At 35.7% G+C, this 15,888-nt stretch overlaps 1 protein-coding gene across 2 annotated transcripts in view; it reads left to right on the forward strand.

Annotated features, from left to right (window-relative positions):
* LOC111698921 (protein crumbs) overlaps window positions 1-10,386 on the forward strand; it is a 34,617-nt gene extending 24,231 nt beyond the window's left edge. The window contains exons 10-16 of one of the 2 annotated variants that reach the window (XM_023469398.1): window positions 1,189-1,737; window positions 2,022-2,207; window positions 2,561-5,535; window positions 5,620-5,919; window positions 6,795-6,905; window positions 7,147-7,371; window positions 9,206-9,294. In XM_023469398.1, the coding sequence (XP_023325166.1) occupies window positions 1,189-1,737; window positions 2,022-2,207; window positions 2,561-5,535; window positions 5,620-5,919; window positions 6,795-6,905; window positions 7,147-7,359 (4,334 nt within the window). In that variant the 3' untranslated portion in view covers window positions 7,360-7,371; window positions 9,206-9,294. Of the gene's footprint in view, window positions 1-1,188; window positions 1,738-2,021; window positions 2,208-2,560; window positions 5,536-5,619; window positions 5,920-6,794; window positions 6,906-7,146; window positions 7,372-9,205 lie in introns of both variants that reach the window. The other variant, XM_023469396.1, reaches the window with a different exon arrangement.
* The last annotated feature ends 5,502 nt before the right edge of the window (window positions 10,387-15,888 follow it).

Raw genomic sequence — 15,888 nt, forward strand, 5'->3', positions numbered from 1 at the left:
AGAAGCAAAAGAAGAATGAAAGAAAGAAGTTAAGGTAGAATGAGAGATAGAACTAAAAGAAGAATGAAATAAAGAAGTAAAGGAAGAATGAGAGAAAGAAATAAAGGAAGAATGAGAGAAAGAAATAAAGGAAGAATGAGAGAAAGAAGTGAAGAAAGAATGAGAGATAGAAGTAAAGGAAGAATGAGAGATAGAAAGGAAGAATGAGAGAAAGAAATTAAGGAAGAATGAGAGAAAGAAATAAAGGAAGAATGAGCGAAAGAAGTAAAGGAAGAATGAGAGAAAGAAGTAAAGGAAGAATTTGATTTGTTAGTAAAAAAGTTCTGCAACACTTATTTTTGTTATTTTGTAATAGCCGGAAGCGAACAGATTTAGAAGTGTTACGCAAATAAAACCATGATTGAAAAGTGAGCCCTCTAATTTAAGCCTTGATAACAACAAGGGCCTTCGGTCTGATTTACCTAATAGATTGTAACCAACTTCCGGGGTTTTCGTAACAACAGAAGATTGTTTACTCTTTGTTAGATCAAATACTAAATGTTTACACCAAGCTTTTTTTGTCCTGAACCAGTGAACTGGGAGTTCCAGAAAACATGAGATTGAAGTAATTCAACTGAATAATGGTTGATCTTCTACTTTTTTATTTATTAAATCATTGAAGTTTAACACATTTTCCACATTTTTGTTTTAATTTTATCAAGACGACATTTTTAATTGAAGGTTATCATGAATCAGTCATATTATTTGTATAAGACATTCAAGTTCACGATTTTATTATGCTTCAAATAAAACATTTTTTAAGACTCCCTGTCAACTCAATCCATAGAGCAATTGGCCCAACTGCACTTACAAAGAACTAATTCGTCGCCATTATTTCATTGCGTCAAGAATTGATGAGAATTTGTTTGAGATTATTCCCAGGATTTGATCATGGTGATTATATCTTCCAGGAGTTTTGAGAATATTTTAGGGTTGAATTCATAATTTCCTGAAGATTGTATTGATTATTCAGTTTTACTAATCTACAGCTATATTCAATTCTTGCACTACATTGGGGGGACATGTAACCCATCCGCAGGTTTGTTTAATCAGCTAATGGTTGTTTTTATCACCGAGGGAACCATTAATAGTTTATGGCTAATTGACTTCTGACAGTTTGGTTTATCTATATAATTCTATTTTTTCCAGGAACCAATTGTGAGAATAATATTGATGAATGCCTGCTTGACTCCTGTATGAACGGTGCTACCTGTGTGGATGGTGTCAATAACTTCACTTGTACTTGTCCCCCCGGATACTCAGGTCGACAATGTGAGATTAATATTGATGATTGTGCTCCGCAACCGTGTCTCAACGGAGGAGGATGTGTTGATGGAGTTAATTTGTATATCTGTAACTGCACCAACACTGGGTTTACCGGAGACAACTGTGAGCAAGATATTGATGAATGTGCGGTCAACCCTTGTATAAACAACGCAACCTGTCTAAACCTGGTCAACGACTATAATTGTACCTGCTGGGACGGGTTCGAGGGGGAAAACTGTGAGACGGATATTCCTGAATGTGCTCTCGGTCCTTGTCAGAACAACGGAACCTGCTACGAGAAATCCAACCTAGAATTGTACCAAGAGGAAACCTATTCCTATCTCTCCGATAACATCAGAGATCATTTTACTCAAGAGTTCAGCTATGCTAATGCATCAGGATATATCTGTGAATGTTTGCCAGGGTTTCAAGGTAATTTTTTTAAAACGTCATGTTTTGTATTTTTTAAACATTTATACCCCCTCCCCATTCCTACCCTGATGCACAATGAGTTAGTTTTATTTCAAATACCATCTCATCTTCACTCCGAACCTTTGTGGGATGACGTTAATGGTTTTACAGAGCCTTTTGAGCCTGATCCCAGGATTTAAGTTTACAAAATATTATTTTTCGTCCTTGCACTTTGTTGTTGGTAACTCGTCCTTTGTCCTTCGTCCTAGTCTAACATGACTAACCTTTGTGTTCTATGTATCCAGGATTAAACTGTGAGGAGAACATAAATGAATGTGAAACAAACCCCTGCAGAAACGGAGCTGAGTGTGTGGACGGGGTCAACAAGTACACTTGCTTGTGTCCCGAGGGTTTCGAGGGGGACAGATGTCAGATTAATATAAACGAGTGTAGGAAGTATGATCCGTGTACCAACGATGCTGTATGTGTAGGTAAGATATAAATTAACAACTAAAATGTCCTTGTTCAATGTGTTTAACTAATTATTGTTGTTTATTTTGTCAATGAATGAGTCCTAAAATCGATTACATTAAATTTCGGTAGGGCAGGTATCAATCATTATTCAATATATGTAAAAGGGCTTAGAATAATGTTGGTATCTGATGGCAGGCTGGCACAATGTCGGTTGTCCGTTGCTTCAAAATTACATTAAAAGATATAAAAATGACTAGTAATTCATTGAATCATTGCAAATCATAAAACCAGGCTACAATTTTGATTTAGTAGAATCTTGAAACTGTAGAATGTACGTAGGACAACCCTAGATGATATTGTTTTTGTTTAGATCTGGTGGCTGATTATGAGTGTGTATGTAAGAAAGGGTTTGGAGGGAAGAACTGCTCCGTTCCACTGACAGGATGTAATGAAGTAACTTGTCTTAACGGAGGAACCTGTATCCCCTGGTTGATCGGAGAAACAGATCATCGGGGAAACTGCTCTTGTATGCCTGGGTTTGATGGAGACGTCTGTCAGATTACCACAACCTTTTCATTCAAGGGGAACTCTTACATTTCCATAGATTCAGAGAGAAGTGAAGGTTTTGAGCTTTCACTAAGATTCAGAACAACAATGGCTGACGGTTTGGTTGCTATTGGACACAGTCCATCTTTCTTTAGATTAAATCTCAAAAATGGACGTTTAAATCTTCACTCGAGTATGCTCAACATTTTTGAGGGTATATTCATTGGTGAGGATCTAAATGATACTGAGTGGCAGAAGGTTTATGTAGCATTCAATATCAGCCATCTCACTATAGGGATAAATGATAGGTATCAGGTGATACAACCAATCAATCCTGAAACACCAAGTCAAACTGCTTTCAGAGAAAATTTCCTCGGTGGTGTTCCGAATAATGGCACACTGAAACTGTTGGCAGAAAGTACTCCTGACTTTGTTGGTTGCATGCAAGATATTTCTGTGAATGGTATCCGGGTAAGTGAAGAAGACGTTCGTCAGAATGAACTTGGAACCCCTGGGATTTCTGAGTACAATACGGAGAAAGGTTGCTACAGGAAAGATCAGTGTAAACCCAACCCCTGTAAATCTGGAGGGAACTGTACTGATCTCTGGAGAAACTATAAATGTTTATGCCACCGACCCTTTCTTGGTCCCTCCTGTCAATACAATTATACTGGAGCAACATTTGGATACGAGAACACTACCGACAGCCAGGTGGTTGTTAAGGTGAAGGAACCAAACGACTACAAAGACGGTATAGATTTGACAATGTTTATCCGAACGCGGAAGCCGACTGGAATTATTTTCTATCTCGGAATAGATCCTACGAACCCTGTAAGAAATCAAATTATCGGGAGGTTAGTGAACGGTGCCCTTCGGATTGAAGCCAGATTTTCAGATAAAGATCCAGAATCCTTTACACTCTACTCAGCTTTACTTTCTAACGGTTACAGTCACTTTATCAGAGTGACGAGGATGAAAAACCAGATGACTGTTAAGGTTAATGACACGATATCCATCAAACAAGAAATATCCTCTGTAGTTCCCATCGTAGCAGATTATCTATATTTAGGTAACCTGCTTGTATCCGGGACTACACCAACCATCACCCCTCTGGAGATTTCTACGGAGTTACCCGTGTCAGCTCCAGGTGTTGACACAACCATGATGATTCCAGATACTACGACATTCTTGCCAATCGCCCTTCTAGATATTCAGGATACTACTATGGCAATCATAGAGGAGTCTCCTGTTACTTTTATGGACTCAGAGGAAATGACAACCATGGAACCCCTTCCTGTAATATCAAGAGGAGTTCGTCAAATCACAACGTTTCCTTCGGGAGAAGAGTTGACCTTCTTCAAGGGAGTGATTCAGGATGTTCAACTAAGTAACGGTTCTGGAGTAAATAAGATTGTTAAAATGTTTGAACTTGATTTCGCTGAGAACGTAATTGTCGAGGAATCTCTTGGTGAGGTGACTTCGCTAGAAATTAAGAAAGGAGTTGTATCAGACAATACCTGTAGAGTCAATCCTTGTCTTAATGGAGGAGAGTGCTATGTTTCTTGGAACGATTACAAGTGTAAGTGTGGACCTGGATACATGGGCCGGGACTGTGACGAGATAGAATATTGTTACTGGAACCAGTGTCCGGAGGGAAGTACCTGCACTACTCTGGTGGACGGATTTGAGTGCATCACCAATGCAACTTTCAACGGCGTTAACGACACCATCGTATTCGAACCTCAGATCACTGAGGCTACAAATATTAACACCATAACTGCCAGGTTCAGAACTGAAACTGGCGGAACCTTGCTCCACGTCGAGGGAACTGACGGAAACCAACTGAAGATCGGAATCAAGAATGGACAGGTTGAAACAATTCTTCCTGTCTCTAACAATCTCAGAAACTTCTCATTTGGATCTTCTGTCAATGATGGATTTTGGCATACAATTAAGATAGAAGACCATGGAGGAATTATTACAGGTTCCGTGGACGGAGAACAGCTTAATGAACATTTTCTGGAGGGCAATGATACCCAACTAGAAATTCTCCCATTCATATTAGGCTCGAGAGTGGCAGTTGGATCAGAGTTCAATCTAGATCGTTTTTACGACTTTTTCCGAGGATGTGCCGGAGAAATGAGAATTGGCTCCATCCTGCTCCCATACTTTACAGAGACTGAGATGGTTAACATAACTTCATCCAACAGGTTTGTAGTAACAAACAGCAATAACGTGAGGAAGAACGAGTGTGTACTCTGCTATCAGCATGAATGTGAAAACAGTGGGGTCTGTGAGGATCCATCTGAGAAGTTTGAATGTTCATGTCCTCCAGGATTTGACGGAGGAACCTGCTCCAGGAATATTGATGAGTGCGCGAATAGTTCTTGTATCCATGGTTCCTGTGTGGACGGTATAAACCAGTACACTTGTCAGTGCATCCATGGTTGGATAGGACAGTTCTGTCAGGAAGACAAGGATGAGTGTGAAGACGAACCTTGTAAAAATGGCGGAACCTGTCAGCAGACTGTAGAACCTGGAAGTTATGAATGTACCTGTACGGAAGAGTACAAAGGACAAAACTGTGAAAGCTTGAAGGTTCGAACTTGCAATGAGACTCCGTGTGTCAACGGAGGAACTTGTATAGACGAACCTGACTCTACCTCTTCGGAAAGATACAGGTGTGATTGTCCCCAGGGCTACGAAGGTTTCAATTGTGATACTCAGATCAATTTCTGTGTCAAGTTGAATGCGAACTGCCAGAACGGGGGAACATGTAACTCCGACTTCTCTACTTTCGTAAGTATTTATTTCTAATCTGTCAGACTTTTGGCTCGTACAAGAGTTAGTAGAGAGTAATTTGACTGATAAATTATATTTTAGAGTTACCAGTGTGTCTGCGTGGATGGATATGATGGCAGAAACTGTGAAAATGATATTAACGACTGTGCCAGCAAGCCCTGCAAGAACAACGGGAAGTGTATCGACAAGGTGAACCAGTTCAGCTGTGACTGTGCTGGTACAGGGTTTGGTGGACCCTACTGTGAGAAGAATATTAACGAGTGTCTGAGTAATCCTTGTGAGAATGGAGCAAGGTGTAACGATACACTCGGAGATTATGAGTGTGCTTGCCTTGGAAACTACTGTGGTAAAAACTGCCAGAGGCTGAATCCATGCATAAAGGTGAGAGAACTTTAAAGAATAGCATTTGCAGTCTTTTAAGATAGAAACTTTTGAATTGACGGATGTGGGTTAATTTTATTGTTTTAAAAGGAATGGAGTCTTAGCCACAAACTCAAAATTTTAAATCCCTTTATCTTTGCAACTGATTGTGTAAACCTTAGATATTTCATGCTTAGATTTTTTGAGTTAACAGAATTCATAGCTTGAAATATCTAAGATCTTTGACATTGGGTTGCAAATATACAGGGATTAGTAATTCAAAGTTTGTTGCAAAAACTCACTTCCTTTGACCATTAATTAGAGGCCAATCTTTTCTTGGGAGAATGTTTTAATTCATTTAGGCTGGCTCTGATCAATGGTCATTCAATACTGTTTAAAAACACAAAACCTCCGTATTGATTTAATTTTAATCATTTAGGTGTTTTGTAAACTTAGTGTAGGAATACAATGTATTTCTTTAAATTCGTTAAAAGATGACAATGTACGATTTACAAAGTTATCGTTTAAACCTAGGACTGTTGATTGAGTTGAGAGGGCTCTGCGTTTAAATCTCGTGAAAACCACTGGAATTCCTGAAAAACAAGGTTTACGCTGCGTACAGTGTGAACTTGTGTCCCTTGACACTAAAAGCGGTTTCCAAAAATTTAAACGAAAATATTTATTGTCTGTCAATTCTAGAAAGTAAATATTATTATTCACGTAAAGCGGTTTCGTATATTAATGAGAGTAAGTCCTAAAATATTGACCGGTCAAAGGTTTTAAGGGTATCGTTGTTAATCGGGCATTACCATCTTTGCACGAAGAGTCACTTGACATTACGCTTACAGTTCCTTATACACGTATTATAGAGCTATTTATACTTTTCATCAATATAGGACGGAATCCTGTGTGAGAATGCAGGAGTATGTGTTCCAAGCTGTGACGATGCTCCATTCTATAAATGTTCTTGTAACTCAGGATGGGAGGGTCCAACCTGCAGTCTAAAGGTATGGAATAAAATACATTTTAGTTAAAGAGAATGTTCACGGTTTTTGGTTTTATATTTTCTACTAGACCTGGCCGACTTATTGACCTGTCTTTCCAGTGTCCAAGAAATCCCACTTAAATAGTATTTTGAACCATAAAACCGTTAACATTCCGTTAATTAAATAAATTTTTTAATCATACAATTACTGTGTTAACTTTCCATCTTCATTTTTTAAATTTATTTTGTTTACTTCTCTGCAGTCATCCTCAAGTGAGGAACTGGCTCTTATTGTTGGGCCAATCATTGGAGGCATGGCCTTCATAGCCCTCATCGGACTCCTGGTCTTCCTTGTGATGGCGCGGAGGAAGAGGAAGGGGGAGGGGCACTACAGGCCTGCTAAGCAGGAGCTCACCTCCCCTAGACTACAACTAGACACAGTGCTGAAGGTGCCCCCTGAGGAGAGGCTGATCTAGAGGATCTAGAGGGTAGGAGACTGCTGCTGTGCATGATGCATTCTCGATCTATCGCTTTATTCACGTTTTCAGGGTTGGAGCTAATCAAATATCAGGGTTTAGGACGCACATTATTACTTGGTTCTGCAGTACGGTTTTAGTGGTGTTGGGACGCTTTGCATCTTTAGTAATACAAATTTAATATATAACATATAACCTAATATAGTTTTATGATAGCATGATGGGATAGTCGAGGCTTGCTCAAAATTTGTCTTTAATTCATAAGAACAGTAATATTAAAAATTAAATACTTGTTGATTTATTAATGAAAGTATTTAATTTTTGATAAAGTCTGGATGATCTGGATAATCCTTGAATTTTGAGTATACATATTTTATGGATAAATTTATGCGTAATTATGTAAATTACATTTTACGAACAATTAGAATATGAACTAGAAAATCTTGCTTGGGTTCTTGTAAATGCATATCTAATGTCTATACATATAAAGTTGTAATCACTGTTTGTTTGTATGTCCGATCATAACTCATGAACCCCTTGTACGATTTGCCTCCCATTTTGATTTGGGAACTCTAGAACCACGGGAATGTTCTTAGTATGGGTTTAAGTTAAGTGGGTCCACGTTTATAGGGAAAAATAGCTGAAATAGTTATTTACGACCATGCGCGGGTAAACGGTGGGAGTAACTATTAGTTACCTGGGCAACGCTGGGTTCTCAAGCTAGTGATTAAATTAAGAAGTTTTAGACATTCATTCAATCATGCATTTAAAGATTAGTACATATGGTAAGTTGTACAGTACATTCCATAGACTTTATACAGTTTGCAAACAGCGTTTTCTGGGTGAAATGATAAAAATTAGTTCCTAAAATTCTATTTATTTCGTTAATGTTACGGGAATTCTAACTAGTAACATATCTGTATATATGGTATGGGAATATTAATCTGGTAATATATCTGAATAGGTTTTTATACAGTGGTAGGCGATTAAATCAATACAATGAAGACGATTTTCGATTTCAATTTTGATTAATATCAAGCTTTTTAACGGTATGGATACAAAACATGGAAACAAAGAGAAGCTCCCGATTAAAAAAGCTTCTCATAGAATACTTGTCAACTTGTAATTCAAAAAAGCTTGTAAACAATAAAAACTTAAATAGAAAAGTCGTCTTCATTGAATTGATATAACGCCTACCACTGTATGCTACTAACAACTTGTAACATATTTGCGGATGGGTATCTATGGTATGAGAATACTAACAGCTGGTAACATATCTGTATATAGTATCTATGGTATAGGCATTATATCTGCTGGTAACATATCTGTATATAGTGTCTATGGTATGAGATTACTAACAGCTGGTAACATATCTGTTAATAGTGTCTGGTATGAAAATACTAACAGCTGGTAACATATCTGTATATAGTATCTATGGTATAGGAATTCTATCTGCTGGTAACATATCTGTATATATGCATCTATGTTTACACTAACAGCTGGTAGCATATCTTAAGTATTTACACTTACAAAAGAGAAGAGGGATGATTTCTTTGTTGAACAACAAACTAAGATTAAAAGCACTGGTGACGGATTCGTGAAGTATTCAGTTAGGTTAATGCAAAAACCATAAAATAACCTTCTTAATTAAGACATTATGTTTTACGTTTAATAACTGTAAAAAAGTTGCTGATTGTTTTTTCTTCTTCAAAGCTTTAAAGCTGTTTTAATGGTTTTCACTTAACTGGGTCAAGATTAAGCACTTTTGTTTGATTTCAGACAGAATAGTTTCTTCTCTTAGATAAACAAAACCTTTTAGCATTTTTCTAATAATTTTTTCCCCCAGGTGTTTGTAGAGAGCGAATGGGATGGACGGGATAAGGACGGGGATTGGTTACTCCTGGTGATAGCTCCACTGGCCGGCGGACTCATGTTCGTTGCTGTTGTGGGACTACTCGTCTTTGTATCGCTTGCAAGGAAGAAAAGGTCCCTAAATGGAACCTATAGTCCACAAAAGCTTGAATTACAAGCCCCAAGGTTGGAGTTGGATTTTATGATGAAACCACCCAACGAGGAAAGACTTATTTAACAGGTTACCCGAGTTAAAACATTATTTTTAACATGCCATTATATAAATATCTATATATATATATATGTATATATATATATATATATTGTGACATATCAACGAACTTCGGGAGTTCTGTGACGAGAAGAGAAATCTTTAAACCTTGTGATAAAAAATTAAACCTGCTTTCATTTTATCTAAGGGATTTATAACATACGATGTAGTGCTAATGTGTAATCAACATACTTGAAGTACTTGAAGTATTCAAGTACTCCCGGTACTCCAGGTACTTCAGGTACTTGGAAATACTTACAGTATTCCGAGCCCGTAATATGCTTCAGTTACTCTGATGTGAACGAAGGAATTACTTCCAAACAAAACCAGTATTTAGTGTTGAACCTAATATTAAAAAATTCTTCTTTTGTTAAAAATTTGAGTTTAAATATTTTAAACAACTAAACGTTTTCTATACATGCAGTTAGTGTTGGGCTGTTATAGTGCTTAAAGGGATTCTATGCGTAATGTCAAATTTGATAAACTCAATGGAGTTAATTCTATTATTATATAGATATTAGATAGTCCCTTTAAGCATATATTTCACGATTGTCATTCCTTCCAATTTTTTTAATCATTCCTAATATTCTGATATAATTCCGTTTAGATTAAATCTATTGCATTTACAGAGTAATGTGCCATTGTTCCCAGTATTTTCATCCATTTTTCTTACACTTAAGTAAACATTTATCTTCCATATAAATACATGCTCATGTACCATGTACAATATTGTAAATATGCATTTTGGAAATCATGTAAAAACACCTTCAAGGAAAATACTTTTAAAAACTTTTAAATGGTGGGATAATTTGAGATTACCGATTACAATAATCAGAAATTAGTATTATTATTATCATTATTATTATTATTCATCTTTACATGTAAATATAAAATTTATTCTTTAATGCACATTTATTCCGGTGAGGTTTATAAATCAAATCAAAGATGAAATGTACAGATTGCGTTGAGCTCCGACAAACAGAAGGGAGTACTGTAAGCTTTAATTTTAACATTTGCGAAAATTTTATTAATTTGTGTAAAAGATTTGGACTTTTCTCTATTTGACATATTAAAAAGTTAAGATCAAGAATTTGCAGCAACACGAACAAATTTAAGCAATCTTTAATCTTTACGGAAAGAATGAATTTCAAACTTATTAAAAAAAGTAAAAATATCTAAAACTTGCTGTGGCCAAATTTAAAGAATTTGAGCGGCGGTTTAAATTTAATGCGCGGTTCAAATTTGGTTGGTTCCACTTAAAATTGTATCAAATGTTTCAAGATTTAAGCCGGCGCTTAATTAAAACCGAGTTTTGGCGGATTTAAACCGCGGCTCAAATTCTTTAAATTCCATCTCAGATCATTCAATTTGTATGAAAAAAGTTCCCTATTGACATAGAAACGGTAGCTATAGAAGGATCATTGACGCGGACCGGCACGCGTCAATGATCCTTCTATGGTACCAGTTCTGTGCCTATTGCTAATTCATATATTATCTATTGTCGTCTTCCATGTTATAATTTCAAAGCAATATCTCATATTCATGGGACTATTTAAACGCGTATTTTTTCATCTGCAATATTTTATTTTTGAAACTCGTTGCACAGGGTTGTCAACAAAGGATGAGACTTTAGAGAAGACTGCACAGAATATATTCTATAATTTTCCATAATTCATGATTCAATAAAGAATTCTCTTTCGTTATAGTAAGCAGTCAAGTTAGTTAGATGCAGATCCATTCAAATCCCCATTCAAATACACAAAGCTACTTTTAACTTTAAACATTGTCATGCCGGCAATAAAGTCATGAATCATGATACAAATAGCAAATGGTGCTTTTACTTTTACACCAGAACCCGAAATTTAAGAGTATCGTTGAACGAAACTCCTGAGTTTTCTTTTTTGGGGTCTTAACATTTGTGTAGATTTTGATCTAAGAGATTCGAAAAATGGAGAATATGGAGAAACTAAATAAAATAATATTTCATAACAAAAATATCGAATATCACAAAACTGCCTAACCCCATCCATGAAACCCGGGTTTCAAAACTGGTTTTCATAACGATACCCTGTCTGTCTTAAGTTTTGGGCTCTGTACTTATTTAAAAGTAAAGTTTAAACATTGTCCTAATCCTGGATCCTAGATAAATCATAATAAAATAATATTTAATGACAAAAATATTGATACCTACAAAACTGCCTTACCCCATTCGTGAAACCTGGGTTTCAAAACTGGTTCATAACGATACCATGTCTTAAGTTTTGGGCTCAGCTCATGCAGCTCACATTAGCAATCTACTAGTGTATCTAGGTTTAAGATACAGAAGGAAGTAGATCCAAATTGACATGGGACAAATTGCAGGAATCGAGTCGATTCTTGGAACCCATGTAGTCTTGTAGAGGCTAGAGCACCGAATAGTTACATTTGGAACCCATGTAGTCTTGTAGAGGCTAGAGCACCGAATAGTTACATTTGGAACCCATGTAGTCTTGTAGAGGCTAGAGCACCGAATAGTTACATTTGGAACCCATGTAGTCTTGTAGAGGCTAGAGCACCGACTAGTTACATTTTATCGCTTAACCGATCCATGTCTAATATTCAACGAGTCTTAGCAACCAGCTCAACTTTTACAATCCTTATACTATTGCAACCTGATTGCGTTATCCTTTGATATTTTAAATTTGAATAAATTGATCTATCAGAATTATATTGTTAGAAATATCTAAGGTCTACGACATTGGGTTGCAAAGATATAGGAATTAGAAGATCTGAGTTAGTTGCTAAGACTCAGTTGCATCTTTTTGAAAGAAAAAACCCAATAATTTTAACTTTTCATAAAACTTAACAAACTGCTAATTTATCAAACTTTATATACTCGGTGTTATGGGCGTTGCATACCGATAAACGTAAAAACGGCAAAAACTAATTGGCACAACATTTTTGTGTGGGACCACACAATGCACATGGCCCCTGTGAGGTAATGCAGCAAAAACTGCCACCAAAGAATTTCGATTTTCATATCTTTTAATTGTGGAAATGAAAACAAGAAATTCGGAGGAAATGTTTAGTTTTAAAGAAGAAAGAAAGGTGAAAGCAACATTAAAAAGCCATAGAATTTTACAGAAAACGGCGAAACGCTTTAAAAGCCATAGAAAGCCATCATGTAACGTGTGTAAGAAATTTGTCTCAAAGATCCTCCCTTCTCCACCCATGTAAATTCCATAACACAATTATCTTAACGATATTTGAAAGTTTATAAACATGAAAAAAATTTGTATGTTAGAAATAGGGGTTAAGTTAATTTTAAATGATAAGACAAAATCTACGCTGAGACCCAGACAAACAACTGTGGATATAGGAAAAGGACAATCAAGCAATCTTATGTTTATGATGATATGTTATAAAGCAAAATGGGTCTGTACAATTGCTTTGTTGTTACATATAAACTAAACTATTTAAAATCATAACTTGAGGCTAATAGTCGTCTTCATTTTCCAGTTTTATGGGCTTCCCTGCCTGGAATTGAAATTTTCATGGCCGTAAGCAGAGAAATTAAGAGCATTGTAAAATAAGGCAAAATTTCTAGCAAGCCAAATGCCTTTATCAAGTCTAAAAACAAAGAAGCACTATAAAGATAGAGAAAGTAGCAAAATTTAAAAACTGGCGTTTGACCGAATCGTTGAATATGAGATTAGCTATGAGGGAATTGCATAGTATAGCCGTTTTTCCCCAGCCTCTAACAGAAACAGTTCTTATTAAAATTAATTTGGTCTCTAATTAAAAATATTTGGCTTTTACATCCACCAAAAACCTGGTTTCAAACAAATGATGCATAAACAATTTGTCTATTTTAATTAAGATTAAGACATGTATTTTTGTTCCCTAAATTTCACTAAATCCTTGACTTGAGATAATTTTTGCAGTCTATAAAATAAAGCTCTTCGCTCATGTATATAAAGTTGTATGTATATTTATTTATATGTTAGCTACAGCTGGCCAAACGGCTAATTATTTTTGACGGAACACATAAAGGTTATATAAAGATAGAGAAATTTCATTTTATTCTAAAGGTGTATCATGTACGAATGAAATTATATGAGCACCAACTCACAAAACACAAAAGTTTTTGTCATTGAGATATTAGTTTTCAAAAATTGTTATCATTCTGTATTAGAGTGTTTATAGCATCCGAAACTATTGTTTATTATAGCTGTTACCTCAACTCAGACAAAATCAAACTGGTTAGTTGTTCTTTCGCATATGTCAATACTTACATACATACAATGTAACAAATATGTTTGAGTATTTTTCAAAAATTCAATTCCTTAAATTTTGCAGAAACTAATTGTCTCAGTTTCAATTCTTTGAACAATTCAAGCCTCAAGGGCAACATTGTAAAACTTGAGCAAAAAACTAAATTTTGAAAATTTTTTGTGTACCTTTATGCAATGCATCAAATACAGGGAAAATTGAAGTTTCACGGTAACATTAAGTTCAAGCTAAAATCAGACACTAATGTTGTTGACAAATTAGAAAATATTCTATATACCATAGAATTCAGGTCAAAGCACTAGTTTTTATACCAAAACTACAACCCCCATGTTTCACTCGGTGACACTGGGCCCATACTAAAACACTCTTCTTTGCACCTCACTTGGAAATATCCTGGCTACGGTCCTGAATTTGTGCTTTTATCCTAAACTTTGTGTAAAGTTTGGGAAAAAAATTTTCAGTTGAGGGCAAATTTGTGTGGGGGAAATCTTTAATCTATATTTTGGGGCAAATTTTTTGATTTGGGGCATTCTTTTCAGTTGGGGGCAAGTTTGTTTGGGAAAAATCTCAAATCTTTATTTTAAAGCAAATTTTATTTTTGGGGGTGATTTTTTCAGTTTGTGCCAATTTTGCGTATGGAAAATCTTAAATCTTTATTTTGGGGGCAAAATTTTTTATTTAGAGGATTTTCAAAATATATGAAGGGGCATGTCTTTTAAACAAAGGGCTCTTTATTTGTTGGGGGAAAAACTTCTTAATTTTGAGGCATTATAACTAAAAAAAATTAGGAGGCATTTCCTTAGATAAATGGCTATAGGTAAATTAAAATTTTTTATTTAGGTGCTAAATTTAAAAAACAGAGGGCGCCAAGAACTCCACAAGAACCGGTTCAAAACCGGTCTGAAATTTTGATTTGGTCATATAGGCTAAAAACTCAGATTTATCGTATAGAATACTGCCTACACTTGTACGCAACCTTACTCTACTCACGATTGTGAATTGTGATCACGTGGACTCGTGAACGTGGACCGTGGTAGTGGTACTAATGCTTACGGATTTGTACACCGTACGGTTTAGGTTAAGTGATTCAATATTCGTATTTACAGTATTCAAAACCTTTTTTGATTGCATGATGGGGCTTACACATGGGACAGGGGATAGCGGCCATGAGCCCGCTTTAAGTCCCTTTACCTGAAAAAGTGAATACTAGGATAGGAATTCTATGGGGAATCCGTCCTTGACTTGTGTGTTTCAAATCCCCTTTTCTTGGATTTCTTGGTATATTCCTAGAGAACGATTTTTGNGGGGGGGGGGTGTCCAAAAATGGTTCTCTAGGAAATTACCTTCCCTTGGATTTCTTGAATCCCCTTCCCTTGGGTTTCTGTAAATGAATTAACCCTTCCCCCCTCTCCAGATAAATTTCTGAATACGCCGCTGCACTGGCTGCCATGCAAGTGTTAACCCTTACTTCTTAATAGTACGTTTTAAATATAATTAAAGATTAATGTTTAAAGTATCGTTATAAATGATTGTAATGACTTAAAGCCCTTTTATTTTAGTAAATATTTTGTACAAGACCTCATTTTAACTATTTTTCAAAACGAATTAATAATACAGGAGTAACTAGTCACACATCTAATCGTTAGTTTTTTGAATTTTTAACTAACGGAACTAGCAGTTTTTGAAAAAATTAACGGTTGATAAAAACGTTTTTAAAATAACTGCAACTTTCATTTTTTTCTGCTTAGATTTCCATGAAACTTATAAACAAAAGATAAAGTATGTATATTTATGTTTTGGATTTTTTATCGCTTATTTGTTGAATTAAAGAATTTAAAGTAATTTCCTAATATACATTTACTTCCTATCAATTTTGTACATGGATCTCGTGTAACACATGGATATAATTCGTCAAGTGGCCGCAGCACCCGGCCCCCCTATCCTGTACTTGCCGTGGCGCTTGGCCTCCTACCAGCTGCGCTCGGCCCCCAATTCAAATGAAATAGTTCAAGGGAAATGTGCACCAATGAACAAAAAATAGTTCAAATAAACATAAAAATAGTTGAAATGAACAAAATATATAGTTCAAATGTTTATAACAATAATCAAATTCAACAAAAGAATAGTTAAAATGG

Source organism: Eurytemora carolleeae, unplaced genomic scaffold (assembly GCF_000591075.1).
Source record: "Eurytemora carolleeae unplaced genomic scaffold, Eaff_2.0 scaffold41, whole genome shotgun sequence".
Classification (NCBI taxonomy): Eukaryota; Metazoa; Arthropoda; class Copepoda; order Calanoida; family Temoridae; genus Eurytemora; species Eurytemora carolleeae.